Source organism: Rhinolophus sinicus, chromosome 3 (genome assembly GCF_057876585.1).
Source record: "Rhinolophus sinicus isolate RSI-liver-muscle chromosome 3, RSI-T2T, whole genome shotgun sequence".
Taxonomy (NCBI): domain Eukaryota; kingdom Metazoa; phylum Chordata; class Mammalia; order Chiroptera; family Rhinolophidae; genus Rhinolophus; species Rhinolophus sinicus.
The window spans coordinates 38,131,235-38,156,704 of record NC_142503.1 but is presented as its reverse complement, the minus strand read 5'-3'; the positions used below and the strand labels follow the sequence as shown (position 1 = coordinate 38,156,704).

At 34.3% G+C, this 25,470-nt stretch overlaps 1 protein-coding gene across 3 annotated transcripts in view; it reads left to right on the top strand.

Moving 5' to 3' along the window:
* The window catches only part of PDE4D (phosphodiesterase 4D), a 1,272,577-nt gene that overhangs the window by 387,790 nt on the left and 859,317 nt on the right, over positions 1-25,470 (top strand). For all 3 annotated transcript variants that reach the window (XM_019743390.3, XM_074328918.2, XM_019743396.3), the window contains one exon: positions 25,222-25,451. In XM_019743390.3, the coding sequence (XP_019598949.2) occupies positions 25,222-25,451 (230 nt within the window). The remainder of the gene's footprint in view (positions 1-25,221; positions 25,452-25,470) is intronic.

Sequence of the window (25,470 nt, the reverse complement as noted above, 5' to 3'; positions counted from 1 at the left end):
CCCTTTCCTATTTTTATAAATAGACCTTTAAATGAAGGCTGAAGCTATAAGATGGTTATAATAGTTGGTCTACCTATTAAAAAACTCCCAATGTTCATTATATATAGAGAGACATTATCCCAAATAATTGGTTTGAATGAAATTGGGCTTTACTCATTTCTTTACTATAAATTCTCAGTTATAGGCTTACCTTGAACTACTCTCAGAGCTAAAACTCTGAGAAAGATGAGTCTCATGCCTAGAATGGGAGAGAGAGTGGCTGAAAGTAAAGAAGATGTTTTACTTATCTATGTTGTGTAATGAACCCCCAAATCAGTGGCCTAACATAATTTAGTTAGTTTTCCTTACAGTTATTTGGGTCAGATATGTGGGCAGGGATTGGTTGGGTGATTCTTTTATTTCATGTGGTATCAACTTGCCTGCAATCTAATGGATGGCTGGGCTGAGCTAGAAAGTCTGAAAAACCTTCATTCACACGTATGCTGCCTCATGGCTTCTCTATATGGTCTCTCTTCCTCTCTCTATAGTGGTCAGGGTTCTCCAGAGAAATAGAACTAACAGGATGTATGGAGGCAGAGAGAAAAGGAGAGAGGGAGGAAGGAGGGAGGGAGGGAGGGAGAGAGGGAGAGAGAGAGAGATTCTAAGGAATTGGCTTAAGTGATCGTGAAGCCGGGCAAGTCCAGCATCTGCAGGGTAGGCGGGCAGGCTGGAGACCCAGGGAGAAGTTGGTGTTCCAACTCAAGTTTGGCTGCTGGGAGAATTCCTCCTTCCTTGGGGGGCATCAGTCTTTTTCTTAAAGCCTTCTACTGATTAAGTCCCACCCAATTATGAAGGGTAACTGCTTTACTCAGTCTACAGATTAAACATTGATCTCATCTAAAAAAAATACCTTCAAAACACTATTCAGTTGTGTTTGACCAAATATCTGGGTACTGAGGCCTAGCCAATTTGACACATAAATTTCACCATCAACCTCTCCATACGGTGTCTCATTAAGTAGTCCAGCCCAAGGTTCTTTACAGCATGACAGCTGGATTTTCAGACAGAAGAAGAATCTATCAGGTCTGGGCTCAAAAGTCACAGGACATCATTTATGCTGTATATTGGTCAAAGGAAGCCATATGTCTATCTCATAGTCAAGGGGAAGAAAAAATAGAATCTACTTTATGATATGAAGAGCAGAATATGTGGACAGGGAGAGGAGTAATAGTTGGTGACTAGAATCACAGTCTTCCTTCTGGCCACAGAAATTCATGTTTCTTCCCTAAAAGTTTCATCATATTACAGCATAGTTTTCAGGTTCTCGGTCCAGGATCTTATCATATAAATCAGGTACACCTGAAGTTCATGCTCTTCAGGTATAGTTTCTCTTGATCCAGAGATTTGCTCTCTCAAGAGATTGATACAATCTCTGTACACTCCCCTCCCCCCAACACAATAATGAGACAGGGATTATTGTATCTCTGGCAATAGACATGGCCATGCAAAAGAAGGGAAATTGGAGGCACGTAGCAATCACTGTTTAGTAGCAATTTCCAACTGGAAAGATGCTATCAATTGCCTCAAATCTAGGGACAAAGAATATTTCTTGAAAGGGTCCAGTTCTCTAAATGTGATTTTCTATTTCATTGCTCTTGGTGGCTCTTGGCTGTGTCCTCTAAGCCATCCTTCCTTTTCACGTTTGCAGCTGAGTAGCTTTCTCAGCCTTTTTTTTATACCAGTAAAAGTTTGGAGGCCTCTTTTTATTTTGTTCAGCATGTTTCCCTTTTAGTGCTAGACGATACACTTCCGTTAAAAACTTTGTGGTATTCCCATGAATCTAATTCTATTTCATCCCATTAAGCAAAAACTACTCCCACACATCTCTTTAAGACAGATAATTTTCTATTTTAGGCTGAGAGTTTAGATGCTATGGAGCAACATCTTTAAGATTTTTAGAAGCCCTTGTCTTCTAGCTGAGTGAATCTTACAAGGGTTTTAAGAGATCTCTCACTGCAATATTCTTGATTTGATATTTACCCTGAGGTCACATAATATTAGTGGCTTTCTGGATTTAATTGGGGACCATTTCTTTCTTTGAGAACCTTTTGCCATCTAGAGTGGCTGAAAATGAGAAATACTTTTATTTTCTAAGGCAGCAAGTGCTAGGTTGGACTTTACGGCTTAAAACAACTTTGTTTTTGTTTTGTTTTTTCCTCTTGAGCAGGACTTGCCTGAGAAAGTCTTTTGCTCTGTATGGTATTGATTGGGTCACTCATGTGGCTGCATTTTGTGTCACTGGTCTGGGCTGGAAGGTCCAAGAAAGCTTCACTCACGTACCTGACCTCTAAGCTTATCTATGGAGCATCTACATGTAATAATCTCGAGTTTCCTTACAGCATGGCAGACTCTGACTGGTCAGAGTTTTCACATGGTGGCTGCCTCTAAGAGCAGGTGTTTTAAATAAACAAGATCTGCCCAATGTCCAGGAGCTTATTAAGCTTTTGCTTGTATTGTGTTTGCTAATGTCCTTTTAGCCAAAGCAGTACATATAGCTAAGCCCTAGCTAAACCAGGATAAGTATGAGAGAGACCACATAAGGGTAGGAATAAGAAGAGGTAGTATTTATTGAGGAACATGTAATATTTTCCCACAGAGAATAATTTTATTGCCAGACAGAAAAGGATTTGTCACCTTCTTCCAACTTTTATTAATGGCATGGCTTAGGGAAAATTGCTATACTTTTGAGCTTCTTGTTTACTGCCTGTAAAATGAGAAACATGATATATGACATGTGATCAAACAATATGGTGAATGTTTAAATAAAAAAGAATTGTTACAGTAAAAGACACATTGTCATTAATCTCCCTTCTCTTCTAACATACTTATCCCATCATTCTTGCCACTTTCTGAAGCAGTTCTGGAAGTCCTCTTTTGTAAGTGTCTAGTTGCGCTGTTGTGGCTGCCTCGATGTCCTGAATCATTTTGACTTTGGGGAAGAGCCAGAAGTCACACAGTGTCAGATCCAATTAATAAGGTGGATAAGGGCACACTGTAATGTTTTTATTGGACAGAAATTGCCATATACCAGAAGCGATGTGTGATATGGAGTGTTGTCATGGTGGAGGATGATTTAGGACACACTTTAAAACATACCTTCTCTCAACCATAGCTCAGACCTGACTGACTGCACTGAACAAGTTGAAACTTGTCACGCACTGTTACTAAGGTTTGACGCTCTGCTTCCTGTATTGGAAATACCTGCCTTTCCATTGCATGGCACTCAGCAGCAGCATTCACCATAACTGTTGATCACAATGCAAAGGCTCCGTGTCACACATCCCTTCTGGTGCGGTGATTTCTGTTAAATAAAAACATTACAGTGTGTTCTCATCCACCTTATTCACTGGATCTGGTACCATATGACTTCTAGCTCTTCCCCAAAGTCAAAATGACCATGAAAGGTAAACATTTTGAATCAATTCAGTATATCAAGGAGCCACAACAGAACAACTAAAGACACTCACGAAAGAGGACTTCCAGAACTGCTTCAGAAAGTGGCCAAAATGATGGGATACATGTGTTCGAAGAGAGGGGGATTAATGGTAATGTGTCTTTTACTGTAGTAATTCTTTTTCCAATTTAAGTATTCATTGTATTTGGTGATCACATCTCATGTACATTACTAGACTTTTGTGAGAATTATAAGCATTCAGACATACACACACACACGAGTACCCACAATGGTACTCAACAAATATTATAGTTACAACATTTTGGGAGTGTATTTGACAGACCAGCAGTCAGATATTGAATGGATCGACTGCAGATTCACCATATCAGGGCCAGATTGTAATCAGAAACCAGGGCTTGCAGAAGTCAGCGTGATTAAAGGTAAAAACTTGGAAGGGAAGGTAGACATAAGAGATAATACTTGTCCAAAAGCTGTTGACTTTGGTAGAGATAGGAGTTTGAGACCAGGGCTCAGTGACATGAGACTGCACGGTGATGATGAAGATTGGAACCAGATGATAAGTTAGGATTTTATGTGGTCCAAAAACGCAGGGTTAGGAAATTCTTATAAATCTAAACCAGATATAGAAACTTAGGGATTCAGATAAAGTTGGGGACCTATGCCTGGAATTCAGGAAATCAAGGGTCAGTATCCAGGCTATATGTTTAGGTAAATAGTTATGGGTCCCAGAGGCAAGGGTGAAATTTGATAGTTTGCAAAGTTGTTGAGGTCAGAAATGCCAAACATTACTGTAGCCAAAAGTAAAAATTGGTCTCTGTATGTGGGCAGATCTTGACTCACTGATAGAAAAGACATCTGGTTAGAATAGGGTTGGGACAGATTGGTACCTCCTGACATTAAAATCCTTTTAGATTTTCATGGGATTCTAGTTATCCTTTTAATTATCTGGTCTTTCCCTGTTTGGGAATATGTTGTTTTCCACACAGACACACTATCAGACTGTAAAGCTGTCTATGGCACACAAAAGTGAGGATGCCTCTATCATCTTTGGTTCATCTGCAGAATAGTCCATTCTTTGGCCATAGCAGTCTTCTTCCTTGAATGTGTTCTCACCCAGGGGAAACCGGAATTACCAATACTACTGTCTGGGGCTCAGTTGCAAAAGGCAAAATATTTCTGAATCCTTCTGAACATCTCACGCTGATTATTATTTTAGTTGGAAAGCTTATGCTATCTTATAAAGTCACTTAATACTTCCATTTTTCATTGAAATATTCGGAATAGAATCAAATAGAATCATGTAAAGTTATGTTTGGCAAAATAGGATTTCTTGATTAAAAAAGAAAGTTTAAAAGTGGCATTGTACAGAAATATATTAAAAAAGATAGAAGGGCACATTTATGTAGTTCTTGCTGTGGTGGGTAGTTCCTTTTTTTACCTGTAGACACATTACAAAAATTCAATTAAATTTCCTTTTAAGATTTTGATTATGAATACATCTTAGGCATTGGTAGGAGGGTACTTTTAAATGCATTTTTTATATAATATCTATTTTATAGGTTTTCTGAGAATTCTTAGCATTATATCAACATACAAGTATTTCTACCTCATAGTCAAATTCATAGTTCTATCTTCATGTGCCGTTGTCACAGCAACAACTCTGTTAGTGGCTCTAAGCGTCAGTAGCTTGAATATCTAGAGCATCTAAATATCTAGGTTGAATTTTTAATGTCTATCAAAACTTTCATTTCTTGACTCATTTTTTTGGGCCTTCGGTCCGAGAAGACTCTGTTAACTAGAGTGATTACTTTTTAAAAAGTGCTGTCATTTATGTTTTTGGTGATCAAGTCATCCATTAGGGAACAAGACGTCTACACTCTGTTCTGATGCTGTTTTATGTCTTAGACCAGGAGTCAGCAAAATTTTTCTGCAACAAGACTAATGGTAAATATTCAGCTTTCTGATCCAATCACTGTGACAAATACCTAACAGCCAGGAGGTGCAAAGCCTCTTATACTCGTGCAGCCTTGTGTCATACGGAGAAGACTTTTTGCTGTTGTTGATGTAACTGAGATGATATTCGTAGATTTTACCTTGAATTCATTTTAGAAAATGCTACTAAGTGGATGTTTTACTACTGTTTATTGTGAAGGTTTCAGAAACTATTACTGTCTATAAAATGGAATAGAATAAAAATAATTTAGAACTAAAAGTTAATCTCAAAATTGCACATCAGTTAGCTACACTTTGTTGTGGTAAAGTATTTAGTCTATATAGCATACTATTTAAAAAGACTATGGCATTTCACCACATCTTTACAAATACTTCATGCCAGATAAGAAAATTATACAGCTTTCATCAAATGGCAACTTTATGTCAGGTCAGATCTACCTTTGAGGAAAAAAAGTTTTAGAAATGAAAAAGAAATAGTGCCGTTGCATATGAGTTCAATGAGGGTTTTAATGGCTCCCCTTATTTTGAATTTCCAGTTCATATCATTTATTAGTATTTAATCATGACTGATAAAGGTGTCTATCAGCTTAGGATCTGTTGATTTTAAACTGTTTTTGGCTGTGTCTACATTTATGTCGGAAAAAAAAGGGGTTTATCTAATGTCGCGCACATTTAGAAGCCTGTGTGGAAGATTTTAAACTTGACACCACCCTCAGTTCTCCATGCTCTGTCTTTGACCCTCAGAATTAGGACCCAGGACTCTAACCATTTGTCAATGTTTCCTTCTTAATTACTGATTGCAACTGAAGTATAAAAATGTAATTATTCACTTGATATATAATTTCGAAAGAGGATGTTAAGCAAGTATAGTGTTGGAATCATCTGCAACCTTTCCAACAATGTCTAGAAGAAATCCGTTTACTTACTCATGCCACATATTAAAATTAGATACATGGAAATAAAATGGACTTTTCCCAAGGGTAATATATTCAGATTAGAAAGGGTAGAGTAATATAGGGGAAAGAATATGTAAAGGTAAACTAGGTGAAGAAGCTCCCTCCTTCCCCCAAATCTTACCTAATGTAAATGAAAATGACATTGAAAGAACTTTAGATGTGATCACTAAACCTCTATAATTAATGCTGTAGCGACAGGAACAAAATGCATTAGTCATTTCTAAGATGAAACATGTGACCAAAATGAGGCAAGAGGAAATATGTAGAATAAATACCTCATAAACAGTACCATATTTCTCCACAGTGTGCTGTGTTCAGCTTTCTTAGTGTATTTGCATTTGACTGCTGTTGCTTAGTGAGAAAATAATGTGCTGGGAAAAATCCTGTCTGACCACCAAAATGCCCATGACATACTGACATTAATGCTCAATTCATCAATTTTCTATGAATTGATTTGCACACAAATACATGTAGCAGAATACATTGTGCTTATCAAGTGCCAGGTTTATCTTTACATGCTTTTATCTCACTGAATCTTCACGATAGCTGTATGACGTGTGAACTGTTATCACGCCCATTTCACAAATGAGCCGACACACAGAAGTTAAATAACTTGCCACTAGAGTTTGAGGAAATCCATAACAGTATATTAGAGGTGGGATTGAATAATTTGTATTTTCAGGAGGAGGAGGACAGTAATTCTCCCCAGTTATATCTTTTGGGAATAGGACATTAATCTTACGTCCTTTAGGATTTTCTGTAAATATTACTTTCTGAGAGAACTTCCATTGGATTCCTATCTAAAATTATTCCCATTTTCTATCCTCCAGAGTTTGTTTACCTTCCCACTTTTATTTTTCTCCTGCACACTTGACACAGTCTAACATTCTATATATTTCACTCATTTATATTGTTTACCTGCTCCTCCCACACAAGTGAAATAGTTTCAACTGTATTTCCACAGGCAATCAATAAATAATTGTTGAATTGGTGAATAGATCCATTGATTTATCTTAGATAAGTTTCCAAATTGGGTCGTTAAAAGATTTCTTGTGAGCAAAGAAAATGATCACGTGGAGTTTGTATTAGGTCACTAATAGGAAAGCATATCAGCTTAAACTAATTTCCTTTTCCTGTAGGACCAGTATATTAGAGGAATGCTACCATTAGATAAAGTCATGACTGAATGGCTGTATTCATGAATCAATATCTGTTTAGAGAGAGGTTTCTAGTAACTGACTAAAGGATTTGGTCTTTAGGTCTCTCCAGTTCACCATTTTGTCACTAATTTTTAGTAGCATTAATGACATAAGGAACTAATCCACAGATGAGGCAAAAATGGGAGGAATAGCTAATACAGTCATTAACAAAATCAGCAAAAATATAATGTTGGAAAGGTGGGAAGGAAGAGGTAAATATAATAAAACAAAACTGAAAAAGTGAAAATATAAAATCCTAAAACAAGGAGATAAGTACTAATTAATGTTGTTTGAGGAGCCATAGGTGCAGAGGTGAGACCTAGTCAAACAGCAACTAGGTGGTTGAAAATAAGTATGAATCAATAATATGATGTCAGTCTCCTGCCTCACAAAATAGTCTTTCATTCTTGGGCTTCATGATTAGAACTGGGTCTAAACCAGGAAAGACAACGATTTGGCTCTATATTTATGTTGGTTCACTCATACCTAAACTGGGATGCCAATCCTGGGCGATTCACTTTAAAGAGGACATTGAGAAAGTGGAGGATATTAAAAACTTGCGATCATTATGGAATAAGAAGTCAAAACTATAAAATGTGAAAAGCTGTGGTTTCAAACTTGTCACCTTGAGATGTTTTATATGGCCCACATGGGGTTTTTAGAAATTGTCTCAGATGTCTCAAAATAAATAGATATTTCATTAAAATATGGGTTTCTGGGTTTTGTTCTTACGTTCTAATATGGAAACCAACCACGGGGAAGCATTGATTCTGTGTTTGTATTCCTCTCAGCCCACTTCACTCATTTGCTTTAAATTCCTGGTCTCTGTAGTAATTTAGTGCTTAGCACCTGAAAGAAATGACCTGGGGAATTCATGGCCTGTAAAACAAAGTTGGAGGTGGAAGACCTATAAATATATCTGAGGACTTTCCTAGGGCAGAACAATTAGATATAATCTGTGTGACCCCAGAGAGCTAAACGCTGGTAGTAATTACAGAGAAGAAAGTTTCCTTTAAAGATATAAACTAGCTTTCTCGCAGTGACTTGAGACTTGCTGTGTTTTATTCATCTTTAGTTCATCAGTACCAAGAAGAGTTTCTGACACATATTGGCACACAATAATTACTTACTGAATAAATGAAGTAAAACAGGCTGTGAGTGATGAATTCCATTCCAGGAGTTGCTAGAATGTAAGCTCTTTGAGAGCAGAGATCTTTGTACATTTTGTTTACAGCTAAATCAGTGTGACCACATTGTAGGTGCTCATTAAATATTTGCAGAACCCACAATTGGAGATATTCAAGGGTAGAGTCATGGTGTATTTGTCAGTGCTGTAGGAAAAATCAGTTAGCTATATGCGTGAAATGTCATGGAATGAGGAGCATATTGAAGTCAATGTCACTTCCAATCCTGAGAATCTATCAAGTAAGTAACAACGGAATGAAATTATATATTTTATATCAAATATTAAACATAGTAAAGTAAATGTGTACATGTATTAACAAACCTGAGAGGTGAAATATTTGGCCAAATATTTATTTATAGTATGGACAAGGAAATGATTTGCTGGATTTCTTTTTGTTTTTATTGAAATAACCACTTGTTTTAGATTTTTTTCTGTTATTGTACCATATTTTATATTCATATTGATGTCTGTGTTTATTCTCCTTTTCAGCTATTTTGTGTCAACTTAGAAATGGTTAATAATTCCTATGTGATGAAAATACATTTTTATCCCCTGATATTTATTATCCCCTGATATGGGAATCCATATCCCCAATATGGATTCTAACTTACAGAATCCATATTGCTGTGACGTTTGGAGTGATTTGTTATTCTATCCTTCAAGAAAACCAATGATAACAAATCGAACCATTGGGAAGTGATTTCAATGTCCATTGTTTAGGGTGGTTACAGAAGGTACTGTTCTGAAAAGTAATCTTGTAACTAACCTAGAAAATAATATTTAGAGGCCAAAAGAGGCAAAGGAACAAAATTAAATATCTAGCTTTCAAATGCTTGTTATAAAAATTCTATGCACCTTTTGTTGTGAAGCGCTAGCAATTTTAATATTCTTAAAATCAGGTAAAAGGAGAAATTACTTTATAACCTTGAAGGAAAGAAAAAGTCTAAAGCCCTGATTATGAGTGCCAGGGATGAATGTATTTAGAGTGCAGTCCTGAGGGGGTGTATGCCAACTATGAAAGGCAATAGCTTATTAAATTCTGGGAAACTTTCAGTTTATTTGAAGGAGATGTGTTAACTGATTTTTGCTAAATGTTATTTATAAGGGATAACATTTTCCTCTGAATATTTAGCTTCAGGACAAAGAAAGAAAGACAGCACCTAATTGTTTAAAGGTTAGTGAATGCTTAGTGGTAGGATTAGATCTATGAGTCATTGGTTTTACAGCACAGGTAATGAATGAGTGGTCCCTCAAAACCTTAGAATCCTCTACAGTTGTCGTTATCATCATCCCATCATCATCACCATCATCCCATCATCATCATGTGTCAAATGTACTGTCTTTGAGGAATTAGTAATTTATGAATTTGTTTTAATTTGTTTTCACAGCTTCCTCATAGGTCATGGTGAACATAGAGCTTTCCGCCTGTTTTAGAGCTTGCTTTAGAAAAACTGGCGATATATGCACTATTTTATTTCAGTGACTCTTCTGCTTGCTGGGGCCCCACCTCTTTGTATAGCACTTTATTCCCCCTTCCTTGATTTAAAGGAGAAAATTCTTGTGAGTTTTTATATTTAAAAAAAATGTATAATGGAAATTTTCAAATATGTGCAAAAGTAGAGAGCACAGCATAATACACCCTAAGTGCTTGCTCATCACGTGGCTTCACTAATTCTCAGTACACAGCCAATTCTTGTTTCGTCTGCATCCTCCCCCCGCCCCACCCCCACTCACATTACCCTCTAGGAGAGTTATTTTGAAGCAAATCCAACATATAGTATTACTTCATCTGTAAGAAGTTTAGCATGTGTCCAAAAATTGTCTTTTAAAAATTACCTCAACATTAAAATAACATTTCCTAATAATTTCTTAATATCAAATTTATGTGTTTTTAAAAATCAGTTTTAATTCTTTTTGTTTGAAATGACTTCCAAACAAGGTTAATATATTGAAGTTATTATGTATCTCAATTTTCTTTTGGACTATACATTTCTCTGCCCTTTGTTCTCTTTCTTTCTCTCTCTCTCCAGTTTTTCTTTGTTGTTGAAAAACTGGGTCAGATACCAGCATTCTCACAGGTTGGATTTTGCTGATTGCAGCCCTCTGGTGTTGTTCAACATAGTCACCTGTCTCTTGAATTTTCTATGATTAGTAGTCACATCTAAAGAATCGATAAATAACTTACATTTTATTATTTTGGGAGGATAAACATATTTTGAAATGTTGTTTTTTTCCCCCTCAAATTTTTATTTACTAAAGACATGAAGTACTAACTATAATTATTTTCGGTGCTTTTGTTGTTGTTTTACTGCATCTAATTCTCTCTTCATAGTCTGAACCTTTTTTTTTCCCTTCCCCTTAGATTTCATAAATTCGTATCCCTTCCTATGCCTCCTATTCCCACTCCCTTGTCGCTGAAACATTGCCTTCCTATTCACCCCCACATTTCTTGCCAGCATTGTGGGTGGAGAAAACAATAACAGGATACAGAGGATTGCATGGGAATAGTGAGTTTGGGAAATGGTCACATCTTTAGAGGCAGAATGCAATAATGTTCACTAGTTCGTTGGGTGCAAAAATTGTATTTTGTATAATTAGTTTTGAATGTGGGTGATTTAGATACTCTAAAATAGCAACCTACAGATAATTATTATACTATATTTCCTTTCAGTCTGTTAGCAGTGTGTTTGTGTGTATTATAAATTTTGGGAACATGCTGTATATAGCCTATTGGCTTTTGTTTGTTCCATTTGACAGAATGCTGTGTAAATTTCTTCAGTAACTTGTTTTTAGCAGCTACTTATTACTTGTTATTATACATGGGTATGTTTTAAAGGTCTTTCTTTATAGCTAGAGAATTTTTGGTTGTCTCCAAGTTTTCTCCCTTAATCATGTTATAAATAATACTTAATTCAAAACTTGGAGCTGCATTGATGAAAACCTTCTTAGGTTAATTTCCAGAGAAATGGTATTCCTAGGTTAAATGGCATGAACGGTTTTTAAGGCTCTTAATACATACTGCAAAATGACTTAGTAGAAATATTTTTTCATCTTTTGTTCTAGTTTTGTATGCAAGCTCTTGATTCATCATCATATTACTATTATTAACAAATGTTCTCAACATAATGGATCAAATATGGGTATATATTAATAATTTCATGAAAATTTATTATTACTAAAAGGATAACCAATATATTTTCTGTGAATTGTTCATATTGTGAGCTAATTTTTTTTAAATTGAAAGAATAATGTTTCCCTTACTAATTTATAAAATAATTTTCACATTGAGCATATTGACTATTTGGGTGCTAATATATTCTCAGTTTATTATTTACCTGAAGTTTCATGTATTTTTATACATGGGAGTTTCAAATATTTTAAAATTAATTTCATTTGAGATTTCTTCCATTGTTGTTATACTTAAAATCACTTCCCTAGCATGTGATCATTTAAATGCTTACTTATATTTATTTTTATAGCTTACTTTTTTTGTTTAAAAACATATAACATAAAATTTACCATCTTACTGGTAATTTTTAAGTGTGTAGTCATGTAATAGTTTTAACTATATGCACATTGTTGTGCAACAAATCTCTAGAACATTTTTATCGTAGAAAACTGAAACCTATATCCATTAAACAACAAATCCTCTTTTCCCTTCCCCTCAGCCCCTGGTAACCACCATTCTACTCTGTTTCTAAGAGTTCAAATATTTAAGATACCTCAGACAAGTGGAATCATTCAATATTTGACATTTTGTTACTGACTTATTTTGCTTAGCGTAATGTCCTCAAGGTTCACCCATGTTGAACCTTGACAGAAGTTGATAGACTTTTCTTCTTTTTTAAGGTTTAATAATATTCCATTGAAGTACTGTGTTTCCCCTAAAATAAGACCTCGCCAGACCATCAGCTCTAATGTGTCTTTTGGAGCAAAAATTAATACATATAAGACCCAGTCTTATTTTACTATAGGACCCGTTCTTATATAATATAATAATAATATAATATAATATAAATATAATATAATACTGGGTCTTAATTATTGCTCCAAAAGACAAATTAGAGCTGATGGTCTTGCTAGGTCTTATTTTCAGGGAACCATGGTATATGTAACATTTTTCTTTATTCATCTGTTGATGGACATTTGGGTGGTTTCCACCTCTTGACTATAAGGAATAGTGCTGCTATGAACATTAGCCGTCAAATATCTCCTCAAGACCTTGTTTTCAGTTCCTTTAGGTATATACCCAGAAGTGGAATTGCTAGATCATATGATAGTTCTATTTTTAATTATTTGAGAAACCTCTATATTATTTTCAAAGCAGATGTATCACTTTACAAAGCCACCAACAGTGCACAAGGGTTTCAATTTCTCCACATCCTTGGCAACACTTGTTATTTATTTTTTTGATAGTAGGTATCCTAATGGGTAAGAAGTATTATCTCATTGTGGTTTTGATTTGCATTTCTCCAATGGTTAGTGAGTTGAGCATCTTTTCATATGCTTGTTGGCCATTTCTATATCATCTTTGGAGAAATGTCTATTCAAGTCCTTTGCCCATTTTTAAATTGAGTTATTTGATTTTTTTTGTTGTTGTTGTTGAGTTATAGATGTTCTTTATATATTCTGGATATTAACCACTTATCATGTATATTTTTGCAAATTTTTTTGCAATTTCCTTTGTATATCTTGTATAAGTATTTTCTTTATGGTTACCAAAGGGATTACGTAAAACATCTTTTAGTTATAATAATCTATTTTAAACTGATAACTTCAATCATATACAAAAATGATACTGCTTTATATCCCCCCCACTTTGTTATCTGTTTCATAGATTACTTATAAGAAAACTTTATATTTTCATATGATTTTGTGTTGCTGTCTAGTGTCCTCTTGCTTCAAGGTAAAGAACTCCCTTTAGCAACTCTTGTAAGGCAGATCTGCTGGTGATAAACTCCCTCAGCTTTTCTTTAGCTGGCAAAGTCTTCATAGGTCTCATTTTGAAGGAAAATTTTGCTGGCTAGTTTCTTGGCTGGCTTTTTTTTCTTCTAGTACTTTGAATATATCATCCCACTCTTCTGGCCTGTATTGTTTCTACCAAGAAATTCACTGACAATGTGAGCACCCTTTTATGTAATGAGTCACTTTATCTCGTTGCTTTCAAGATTGCATATATATATATGTTTAACTCTTGATAATGTGATTATGACTTATCTCAGTCTAGGCTTCTTTGAGTTTAACTTAATTGGAGTACTTTTTATTAAATTTGAATGTCCCTTTCCTTCCTCAGAATTGGGAAGTTTTTAGTGATTATTTTTCCAAATAAGTTCTTTGTCCCTTTCTCTCTCCTTCTTCTCTTTCTGGGACTCCTGTAATAATACATAACTCAGTCTATTTTATGATATCCCATAAGTCTCTTAGGATTTCTTCACTTTTCTTCATTGTTTTTTTTTTCTTTTTTTTTCCTCTGATGTGGAAATTTTAAGTGACCTGTCCTTGAAGACCTGTCCTTAACAGACTCTTCCTTCTCCTTGATTAGGTCTGTTGTTTAAACTCTCTAGTAAATTTTTTTCAGTTCAGTTATTGCATTCTTATGTTCCAAAATTTCTGTTTGGATCTTTTTTATAGTTTTAATCTCTTTGATGATATTCTCATTTTGTTTATGCATCGTTTTTTTTGTTTGTTTGTTTTGTTTTTTTGTTTATTTGTCTGTGTTCTTTTGTAACATATTGAGATTCTTTAAAACAATTATGTTTATTTATTTATTTTTGGCCAGGTAATTAATAGATCTCCATTTTTTTTCGGTGGGGGGGATTTCTGGAAATTTATTTTGTTCCTTTGAATGGCCCATGTTTCCCTGTTTCTTCATGTACATTATTATTATTATTTTGCTGTGATTTGTACGTTTGAAAAAACAACTGTTTCTCTGAATCTTTATAGACTGGCTTTGTAGAGGGGAGGACCTTCACCAAGAAGCATGTCTAGAAATTCTGGGGGCTTCTCAAATCTTTTATGAGGTGTCATCTTCTCTGGACCTGTGTGTGTAATTTCTCCATTAGTGAGGTTTGCTAGCTTCTTTTCCAGGAGCTTATAATCTCTTGCTTTCTCTGGTATCTATCTGTAGTACAGCAGATTTTCTAGCACTTCTGAGCTTTCTTTTGTTCTCAGTGGCCCCCACACATCCAAAGTATTCTTGTTTCCCATCAGTGCTTGAGTCAGATGAGACAGAAACTAGTCTCCAACCCTCCTCTCCCCATAAAAGATGGGACATTAGATGTATATTAGACTCTTCTGTTTCTCTCTGAAAAGAAAAGCATGAGTTGAGCTTTTCCTCCCATTTACGGCAAGCTGCTGTCTTGGAAGAAGTGCTATCACAGTTGAGATGAAATGGCTTTACTTACTCATTTCAATGTGGCTCTTCTTGGCTTTGAGCTTGCTTGGAATACTACAACTTCTTAAGTGGTTTCTAGAGTTCTCATAAATGCTTTATGGAATATTCATTGGTGTTAAGTTGGTGTCTTTATGGGAGAATGAGGTCTGGAGCTTTTTATTACACTACCTTGCTTATGTCACTCTATCACTTGTAAAATATTTAGTATTTTTTTTCAACATTTAATATTATTTATTCCATCTCACATGATCTACCTAACCGCTTTCCCCAACACTCATATAATTTTCCTTCCATATTAGTCAATGATATCTCCTTTAACACATATTAATGCATATTATTATACAAGAAATATTTAAGGGAGTTCTGTATTGTTCCACTGATCTTTCTGTTGAGTATTTCAAAGTGCCAAACTGTTTTTGTTATTGTAGTTTCATAGTACAATTTTATATGTAATAGAGCACAACCATTCTCATTTTTTTTAATTTTAAAATTATTTTTATTCTAATTTCTGTTTTCTTTCAGTTGAAGCCCTCTCCAATACTCTCAAAAAGAGAAACATGAGTATTTAATTTTTTTGCAATGATTTTAAATCTAGAAAATAATTGCAATGAATATCAGACTTGCTTATATGAGTCTTGGGAAATTCATGAAGCTCTCTTAATATAGGTTCCAACCATTTCTTTTTAAGCTTATTCCTAAACATGTTTTATAAATTAGGTATTTTTCCATTGTAGTTTTAACAGCTAGTCTTTGATTTTATAAAGGAAGATATTTTACATATTATAAATTATAACTGAACAAACTTACCCAGTTATTCATTCTTTATGTATTTTTCAGTTGATTTTTTTCTTTTTTCTTTTTTTGGTTTCATACATTAAACCAGGTGTTGATCAAATAACAATAATAATTTCCCTTTCTTTTTCTTTGTTTTGTGCCTGTTATTTCCATCTCCCACGTTAGTGAATTGGGCAGAAGTTCTTGAAAAGTGGGGGTGATGTTACATTTGGGTTAAAGTCATAAGTTTTAGTGTCAGGTAAACCTGGTCTGAACACCTGGCTTTTTCAATTGCTAATAGTGTCACTCTAATCTCCCTAAAGTGGGAGTTAAATGGCAAACTAATCTCCCTAAGCCTCATTTTCCATATCTGTAAAACGGAAATAACAACAGTTCTTCCAAGCATTTTGTTCTGAGGATCAAGTAACTACCTGTACAGAACATGTATTACAATAAATATTATTAATAATGCTAAATAAAAGAATGATGGGAACATATTTTATATTATTTATTTTCATAAGAATAAACAATGTGTTTCACCATAAACTATAACATTGAATGTAGACTTAATATTAGCATTCCTTTGATCCATACTTTATCAACTAAATACTTTATGGTTATCTGAACATCAAAGTCAAGAGCAAAGGCACAATTTCTGGCTCCTTCCATGTGAAAAGGGAATTGAGCATTACTTTTTCTTCCCTTTCCTCTGTAAACCTTCATTTTTGCTAGTTTATTCTAGAATTATAGACCTAGTTTATTATTATAAATATACTTTTTCTTAAATAATGGTTTTAGTTTTTGCTTTCATGTTTATAAATATATTTTTGATTGATACTGGTATTTAAATAAGACTGAAAAATTAAGACAATATATCTTTGTGTTTCCCCTAATGTTTTGTTTTGCCACCTGATTACTCAAGTAAGAAATTTTTCATAACACTGAGGAAATAAGCCAGCTAAGTTTTAACCCACTCTTCTAAGAAGATACAATTTTTAGGGGTCAAAAAAAACCCCACAAAACAATGTTAGTTCCTTTTTTTTTGCAGTATGATTCTGTTACTATATATTGTTGTAAAATAAATAATTGATAAAAGTCATGTTTTTCCTTAAATTTTCTTTCCTACCTCTGCTAACATAATAGAACCTACTTCATTTTTCACTGTCACCCAGGAAAGGTACAATGCTATTTATAGAAGGTTGATTAAATCGTAGAGTTTCAGAGACTTTCTTCTTGATGAGAATATACAGTACAATATTACTGAATGAGAATTTTTTCTATGTCTCTTATGAACTTTTCAGAAGTTTTGATGAGTGAATTGTAGGAAATGGCTTCAGAAAAAGAAATGGCTTCAGAAAGACTTCGGTGATTTCTGTCTCTTCTAATCAGTTTGAAATCAGAGCCTATATTTGGATTATGTTCTGTGGATGTTTGAGAGCTATCTGCTTACTATCTTTGTGTTATCCTGGGGTGGTAATTTTCATTTTAATTTGGAATTCATTTTTGCAAGAGTGCCTTTTTTATATCAGCATACAAATATCCATTTGAAAATGGATTGTGTTAATTCAATACAATGCCCTTTTCAATGTGAAAAGACCTTAGGTATTTATCTTTATTTCCTGGACTTACGAATTTCCTCTAAGATTATTTGGGTAACTTTTGCATTGGATTTTAATATAAAACACATATACTGAGTAATGACATAAAAACATTTGACATAAGGCTTAGAGAGTCTTAAGGCAGACTTTCAATTATTACTTTAGAGTATTATGAACAATTTTATGGAGACATAACAGAATAATATATAGACAATGTCTGTTATTTGTGTATAGTATTTTTAGATTATATGATTTCAATACATTGAAATAGTAACCTATTAAATTGTATCCTTGTCCTTAAAGAGTTGGTTCAGAGTTCAAAAATTGTCTTGTTTATACTACAAATTCAGGAAAAGGGAAGTTTTACTTTTTCAGAAGATAATTTTGCAGAAAACTAGTAGACAGGAAAAAGGAATGCAACGTTGAGAGTGATAAAAACCTATCCTCAACTTAACCTGACCTCTTCCTGAAAACCTATACAACTATTTAACATGCTAATTTCTACAATGCTCTGCATAGCCTACTCTGGAAGTATTGAGTGCCCGAAATCTTTCATTCTTATTAAGAAAAATTAGGTGAAAATATTTATTATAATGTCTACATATTTCAAAGAAGTTTTAAACATGGGAATAGACCAAAGCAATCTGAGTGGCTGAAGTCTTCAGATTTTAAAATAAATTTCTTGTTATGTGCTGTAGCCTCTACCTAACTAATATTAATATTTACAAACAGAACATTGCTAGTAATACCTATATCTAATATCATTTCCCAACTTCTTACAGTTGAAGAAATAGAGTCATTTATTTTCTTCATTCATTTCTTCAGTAAAGTTTACTTAGCACATTTTGCCCCAGGCACTGGCTGAGAACTGGAGGTACAAAAATTGTCATGGCACACTCCCATGCTTTCAAATGTGTTCAAGATAACAGAGAGAATAGACATATATAAACAAATCATTTCACTATAATGGACAGGCTGAAGGCTACATCGGGGTCACACATAAAAAGGCAGAAGTTATTTGTTTTCATTGTCTTAGATAATATTTTTAACATGAGTGTATATTGGAGGAGGTCATCAAGAGAACATGACCACCAGTTGACCCTAAAGTTAGACCTGGGCCTTTGGAGGCCCCTCACGCCCTCTCCTGTCCTTGGAATATATGTTCTGCACACTGTTCCCACAGAGGGAGCCATTTGTAAGGATGCACCTCTGAGAGAGCAATGTGTTGTTGAGACCATCAGGACAATATATGTGTCTGAACCCAGTTAAGGCCTCTATATAAACTTTTAAGATTCTGGTGGGAAGGTTCAGAGATCTACTCATCTTGCGGTTGCCCAAAACAAGCCTCGTATGTAAGTTTCCTTGCTTATTAAACCTGCCACCTACCCGTCTGGAGCTTGCCTCTTTCTTCCTTGCTCTCCACGTATGGGGAGTTTCAGTTCTAGATGCTCCAGAGGTTTTGAATCAACAATGTATATGAAGAGAAGAGAAATGGTTGAAGGGTATCATCTTAATGCCTATATTTAAGAGTCAATTAATAGAGGACTCAGTGATGAGTCTAAACAGGATTTATTGGAGAAGAAGACAGGAAACAAAAAGAAATGCCTGATTTATGAGGTATTCATATATCTTAGTGTGCCTGAGACAGTCCAAGTTTTCTTTCTTTGTAGATGTCACTTCTGGCTAGCACCCCTACCTACACGTATGTACTCCTAAATAGCCCTAAGTCCTCTGTTATAGCTTTTATCACACACTGGTGATAATCTTTCTCCCCAAAAGGACTGTAAGTATTTAAGGGAAAGGCAGTGTCTAATTCATACGAACTCAAAGAATAGGGATGTGATTATATATAACACTAGTTGTAACAAGGAAACCGCAAATTTTAGTGACTTATTACAGTGGGAAATTACTTGTGGTTCATGTAGCCTAAATTAAGTGTTCTTGACTGGCAAGTGGCTGTCCTCTAAACAATTATTTAGAAACCATAACTTCTTCCATCGTTTTTCTCCACTATCTCCAATATATGGCAAGGGGCTACAGAGGGGGAGAGAACTGAGAGCTGTACTCACAGTTTTTATGGTCCAAGTGTGAAAATAGCTCACATTTCCTGTTTATAATCCATTGCATATAACGTAACACCATTGATATGTCCACATCTACCTGCAAATGAGTCTGGAAATGTTGTCTAGCTGTATGCCTAGAAAGAAATATTCTCTCCTATAATGCCAATGTATATACATTTTAAGACAATGTCTCTACAGAAAATTGTATTGTTATATACACATATGAAACAAATACAAAAACTGTGATGATAAAAGGGATCAAATATATGGTGAAGGAAGGAGAACTGACTCTGGATGGTGAACACACAATGTGATATATAGATGATGTATTACAGAATTGTATACCTGAAATCTATGTAACTTTACTAACCCTTGTCACCCCAATAAATGTTAATTAAAAAAGATAAAAAAAAACCCTGAGATAATCAGCAACCACCACAATTTATTTAACACCAGTTATGTGTATGTCCCTGCACTAAAGACCTTGTTATGTGGTTTGCTAACTACTTTGGGAGAATAAAAAGAGAACAAATAAATTAATTAAATACCTTTTATAGAAACTGAAGAAAATAATAATAATGATAATAATAACATATTTAATGCTTATTCATTTTAACTGTCCATTATGGTGGAATTGCTTTCTTTAGGTATATCTTTTAGAGAAGTATTTGTCCTAACAGTGAAAAGAGTTACATTAAAGTTATTTATTGGTCAACTGTTCCAAATAAGTTGGTTAATTAACAAAGGAATTTCATTTTATTACAAGTTAACAGGTTTGCATTAAATTCTTTCAAATATTTATTTTCTCTTTTGATATTGCTTTCTTGAAGCTGAATTAGAGATATTTCTGAGTCCCATAAAGGTGAATGTTGTTCGATTTTATTATTGTGATTTTTATTTTGCTTTTTAATCTAAATAATACATTTTTAATGGAGAATATAGAAACTAATAATAAACAAAATAAAAATCATCACCAACACCATCAGAAAATCATATTAGAGACCTGGATATATCCTTCCTGAATTTTTCTATAAATATATGTATTAGTGCTTTTGTTTGTTGTTTTAAAAAAATGAGATCACTTTATAATCTGTTTTTCCCACTCAGTGTCATATCATGAACATAATCCCATATTCTTCTGCCTTATTTTAACAACCTCGTAGTATTTCATAATATGATGCATCAAAATTCATTAAGCCAATCCCTCAGTACAACAATTAGGTTATGTCCAGTTATTTGTTATTGTAAATAAGTTGCAGTGAACGTCTTTGTGATTGGATCTTTGCCAAGCAGTCTTATTGGACTATGTCTAAAATATCAAAATCATTAGTTCCCAAATTTTAGAAGGCATGAGAACCATCCTGGGGACTTACACAGACTTCCAAGACCTAATAATAGACATTCTGATTATACAGATCTTGGATAGGGCCTGGGAGTCTGAATTTTAGCCAGCACCTTCTATGATTCTCATGCTAGGGTTTTGAGCACTACAGTTTGAGAAATAATGGCTTAGCTGTATTATAAATAATATGTTTTTCCTCAATCTCTTGCAGAAATGCCCCTTCCCCCCCCAGTGATTACATAAGATATATATTGCCCTGGTGATCAGTTTTACATTTGTTCTCAAAACAAGGCCATTTAACCTCCTGTCTTCTACTGAAAAAGTTATTCTCTTTATTTTCTAAATAAAACCGATACACATTGATCTGGAATTTTAAAAAAGCCCCTTGTTATCCTGTTTTTGAATGGAAATGTTAGGATACAGACATCTACTGCTTCATCATTTCTATTATCAAGATAAAAACAGTACATTGTATTTTTAATAGAGGTGTTCTCTCAAAAGAAGTTATCTCTTGAGATGGTTTTATCTAAATGTGAATGTCACAAACATTACGTCTTTCATTAGAGAACCTGGGTTATATAAAGCATTTCTGCAGTTGCCATACTATTGCCGGAGTGGGCAGCTAAGAACTTATTGAAAGATGGTAACTTGGGTTAGCTACATTCAGTGTTGAGTTCTGCCAGACCCATCCTTTTTTCTTCTTTTCCATGTTTATCCTGCAGAAGGATATCTGCACACTTAAATCATTAACTTCTCTTGAAAAATATGTGAGGCCAATTTTGGCCTGTTAGCAATCCAAGAATGTGGGGCAGTATGCAGTTCTGTCCTTAGATGAACACACAGACCATCATGTACACCCAGAGGATCATTTTCTCAGTCATTGCCACGGGGATATGAAAGACAGTTTGGGGAATATAATCAATAATATTGTAAAGATTTTGTAGGGTGTCAGATGGGCACATGTCTTATTAGGGAGAACACTTCAGGAACAGTGTGGATGCCTGATCACCGCACTGTACACCTGAAGCTGAAGCTGAATAATACTGAATGTCAACTGTAATTTAATTTATATAGTCACAGGATGTGGAGTGCAGCATAGGGAATAGAGTCAATGGAATTGTAACAGCTAAATACGATGTCAGAGGGTTAGTAGATTGGGGGAAGGGGCCTACCACTTTGTGAGTGGTGTAAATGTCTAACTATTACATTGTTTTGTACACCTAAAACTAATAAAAAAAAGAATTTATTAACCTGTAAAAAATAAAATAAAAGCTAAGAATGTTACATGTGCATATTTTCTCTTTATTTTCTATATTTGCTAGCTTACTAAATATTAATTTTTCCATTGACTGTTATAAAAATCAGAGTATTTTAAAACTGCAAGTGGTCTTAAGTTCATTTTGTACAACCTCTTGATTTTATGTCTAAGGAAATTAAAGCCCAGAAAGGTTAAATGATTTCTTAACACCGCAGAAGTAATTAGTGGCAGAGTCGAGCCTAGAATCTCTATGCCCTGAGTCAATTAACAAGGACTATAATTAATTTCCAATGTTTATGTAGGGCTGCCTGATCCCAGATATGCTATTTTTTTTTTAATGAAAATGTGAAGCTTATTTAATTATGGTCAATTAGTGTGTGTTCTGTTCTTTCCTAGCAATACACACCTTGCCAGTGACCCTATTTGTTAAAGATAGCACAACAGAGTTGTTATTAGTTCCAGCTTTAACTAAAAGAGATTTGGGTTTGGATCTCAACTTGTTGGGTTATCAACCATCCTAGTTTGCTTGGGACTAGGGTGTTTCCCTGGACGTGGGACTTTCAGTGCTAAGATCAGGAAGTCCCAGGCACATTGGAACAGTTGGTCACACTACTCACCACGTGGCTGTGTAACCGAGGCAGGCAATTTTATAGGTCTCTGTTTCTTTATGTGTAAAATGAGAAAAGGCATAGGACCTAACTCAGAGGATTTCAGTCAAATTTAAATGAGATGGTATATGTAAGGCACAGCACCATTTGATAAGGATTCAATAAAATTATCCATTATTATTTAATTCTTTCCAGTTTTATTGAGACATAATTGACATAAAACAGTGCATATTTAAGGTATTAGGTTGGTGCAAAAGTAATTGTGGTTTTTGCAGTTTAACCTTTTAAACTGCAGTTGCTTTTGCACCAACCTAATATGTCAGCATAATGATTCGACTTACAAATATCACGAAATAATTACCACTATCATCTTATATAGATATGACAAAAAAAGAAAAAGAAAATAAAATGTTTTGGCTTATGATAAGAACTCTTAGGATTTACTCTCTTAACAACTTTCATATATACCATATAGCAATGTTAATTATAGCCATAATGTTGTATATTACATCTCTAGTGCTTATCTGTCTTATAATTGGAAGTTTGTACTTTTGACCACCTTCATCCTATTCCTCCACCCCACCCCCCTTCCTGCTTCTAGTAACTGCAAATTTGATCTCTTTTTTTATGGTTGTTTTTATTAATTTATTTTTTATTTTAATTCCACATATAAGTGAGATCACAAAGTATTTGTTTTTCTCTACTTGCCTTATTTCATTTAGCAGAATGCCCTCAAAGTTTCATCCATATTGTCACAAATGGCAGGATTTTCTCCCTGTTTAAGCCATTATTATTACTATCATTAATAATGCTGTTTTACAAAGCAAGTAGTTTCCTCAAAGCACAGATTCTCAGAATCTAAACCTTCATGTTTAGGATTTGAAATTATCTTTGTTTTTAGCTGTGACTTGTACTTTACCTTCTGGGAGCCCTCCTTTTATCCTATGTACTCATAATATTAGACAATAAAACCCAAGGCTGACTAGAATCCACCACTGCATAGACTGTCATATTTTTCAAGATATATAAATCAGGAAAAGAAAAATTTTCTATTTGTAAAGCAATATGGATCAATGAAATATCAAAGGCAGCATACATAGTTATATGTATAGGAATTAACCTGGATTATAATAATAATAACTAGTAGTTTGTTGAGTGCAAATTCTGTGCCAAATATTGGTGCTTTAAATATTTCACATCTCTGCTCCAGACAATGAACCTGAGAAATTAATATTATTATACTTAATATTCAAATGTAGGACCAACTTCAGTGAGCCTAAGTTACGTACTTACCCAAAGACAGCATAATAAGGAGTGTATCAAAGATTCCAAAGTAGGTCTGGATTCTCCAGAGTCAGTGCACTTTTAACTTATAACCAACGAACTAATTTTAGGAAAACTACTTTTTATCCCTAGGCCAGTTTCTTCACCTACAAAACTCAGGAGGAAAGGAAATTGATATTTGTGATTGTTTATCACACTGCAGGCAATGAGCTATGCACATTACATGCATGATCTCATTTCATTCTTGTGGGTAAATATTATTCCCATTTTTATAATAAAGAACCAGAAAGCTTAGGGTGATTAAGAAGCACTCTAAGAACACAGCTAGCAAAGTGTTAATGCAAGGATTTGAAAACCCAGCATGTTATGTGATAACATTTGGTGACTCTATCACTTTGAGTACATAGATACAATAAATGTTGCTAGAATAGACTTTCCAACCACTTGGAAATAATTATTGCTCATGTAGCAGTATATTTTTTCAATTAGAATCAAAATATTAAAATTTATATTCTATTCTAGACTCTATTTGCCTTTGCATGTGGATAATATAAATCAAATTTGTGAAATTTAGCTGTGATTTAAATATTCTACGGGGTCCTCATTTTCTTTCTTTTTTCAAATTCCCCTCACCATTTCTTATTGTAAACCTTTGCGAAGAATAATCAAGTAACATGTGACATATGAAAATATATGTTAACTAATATAGTCTGAAGAAAAAATAGGACTCATTTTCTTCCTTCATAGGCATGTATGTGTGGGTATGTCATATGTCAAGATATATATGAATTTTCTGCAGTTCATTTCATAGAGACTAGAAAAATATTTTGATTTATCCTTGATTTGTAGAATTCATACACAAATCTCAGAAATTCTAAGATTACTGAAAATGACAGTTAACTGTAATAACTGAGCCATTCTAAATATACTGGTGGACAAATTTACTATTTTTAAAAATAAATCTAGCTTTAAGTTATTAGTTCTATTTTCTGTTCACCAAATATCGTTCTGTTAATGTCATCACTTTCTTGTTAGCATGTTTCATGTATAAGTTTCCCATAATTTCTTTCTCCAAAAGTATAAAGCCATCATGTAATGATAAATAGCAAAACTTGTGTTGATTACGTGTTCTTTTTTGAACTTTTGTTTTAGGCCTCTGAGGAAACACTGCATTCCAGTAATGAAGAGGAAGACCCTTTTCGAGGCATGGAACCCTATCTTGTACGGAGACTTTCGTGCCGCAATGTTCAGCTCCCCCCTCTAGCCTTCAGACAGTTGGAACAAGCTGACTTGAAAAGTGAATCAGAGAATGTTCAAAGACCCACCAGCCTCCCCCTGAAGATTCTGCCACTGATTGCTATCACTTCTGCAGACTCCAGTGGGTGAGTGCCCTTGGGCGAT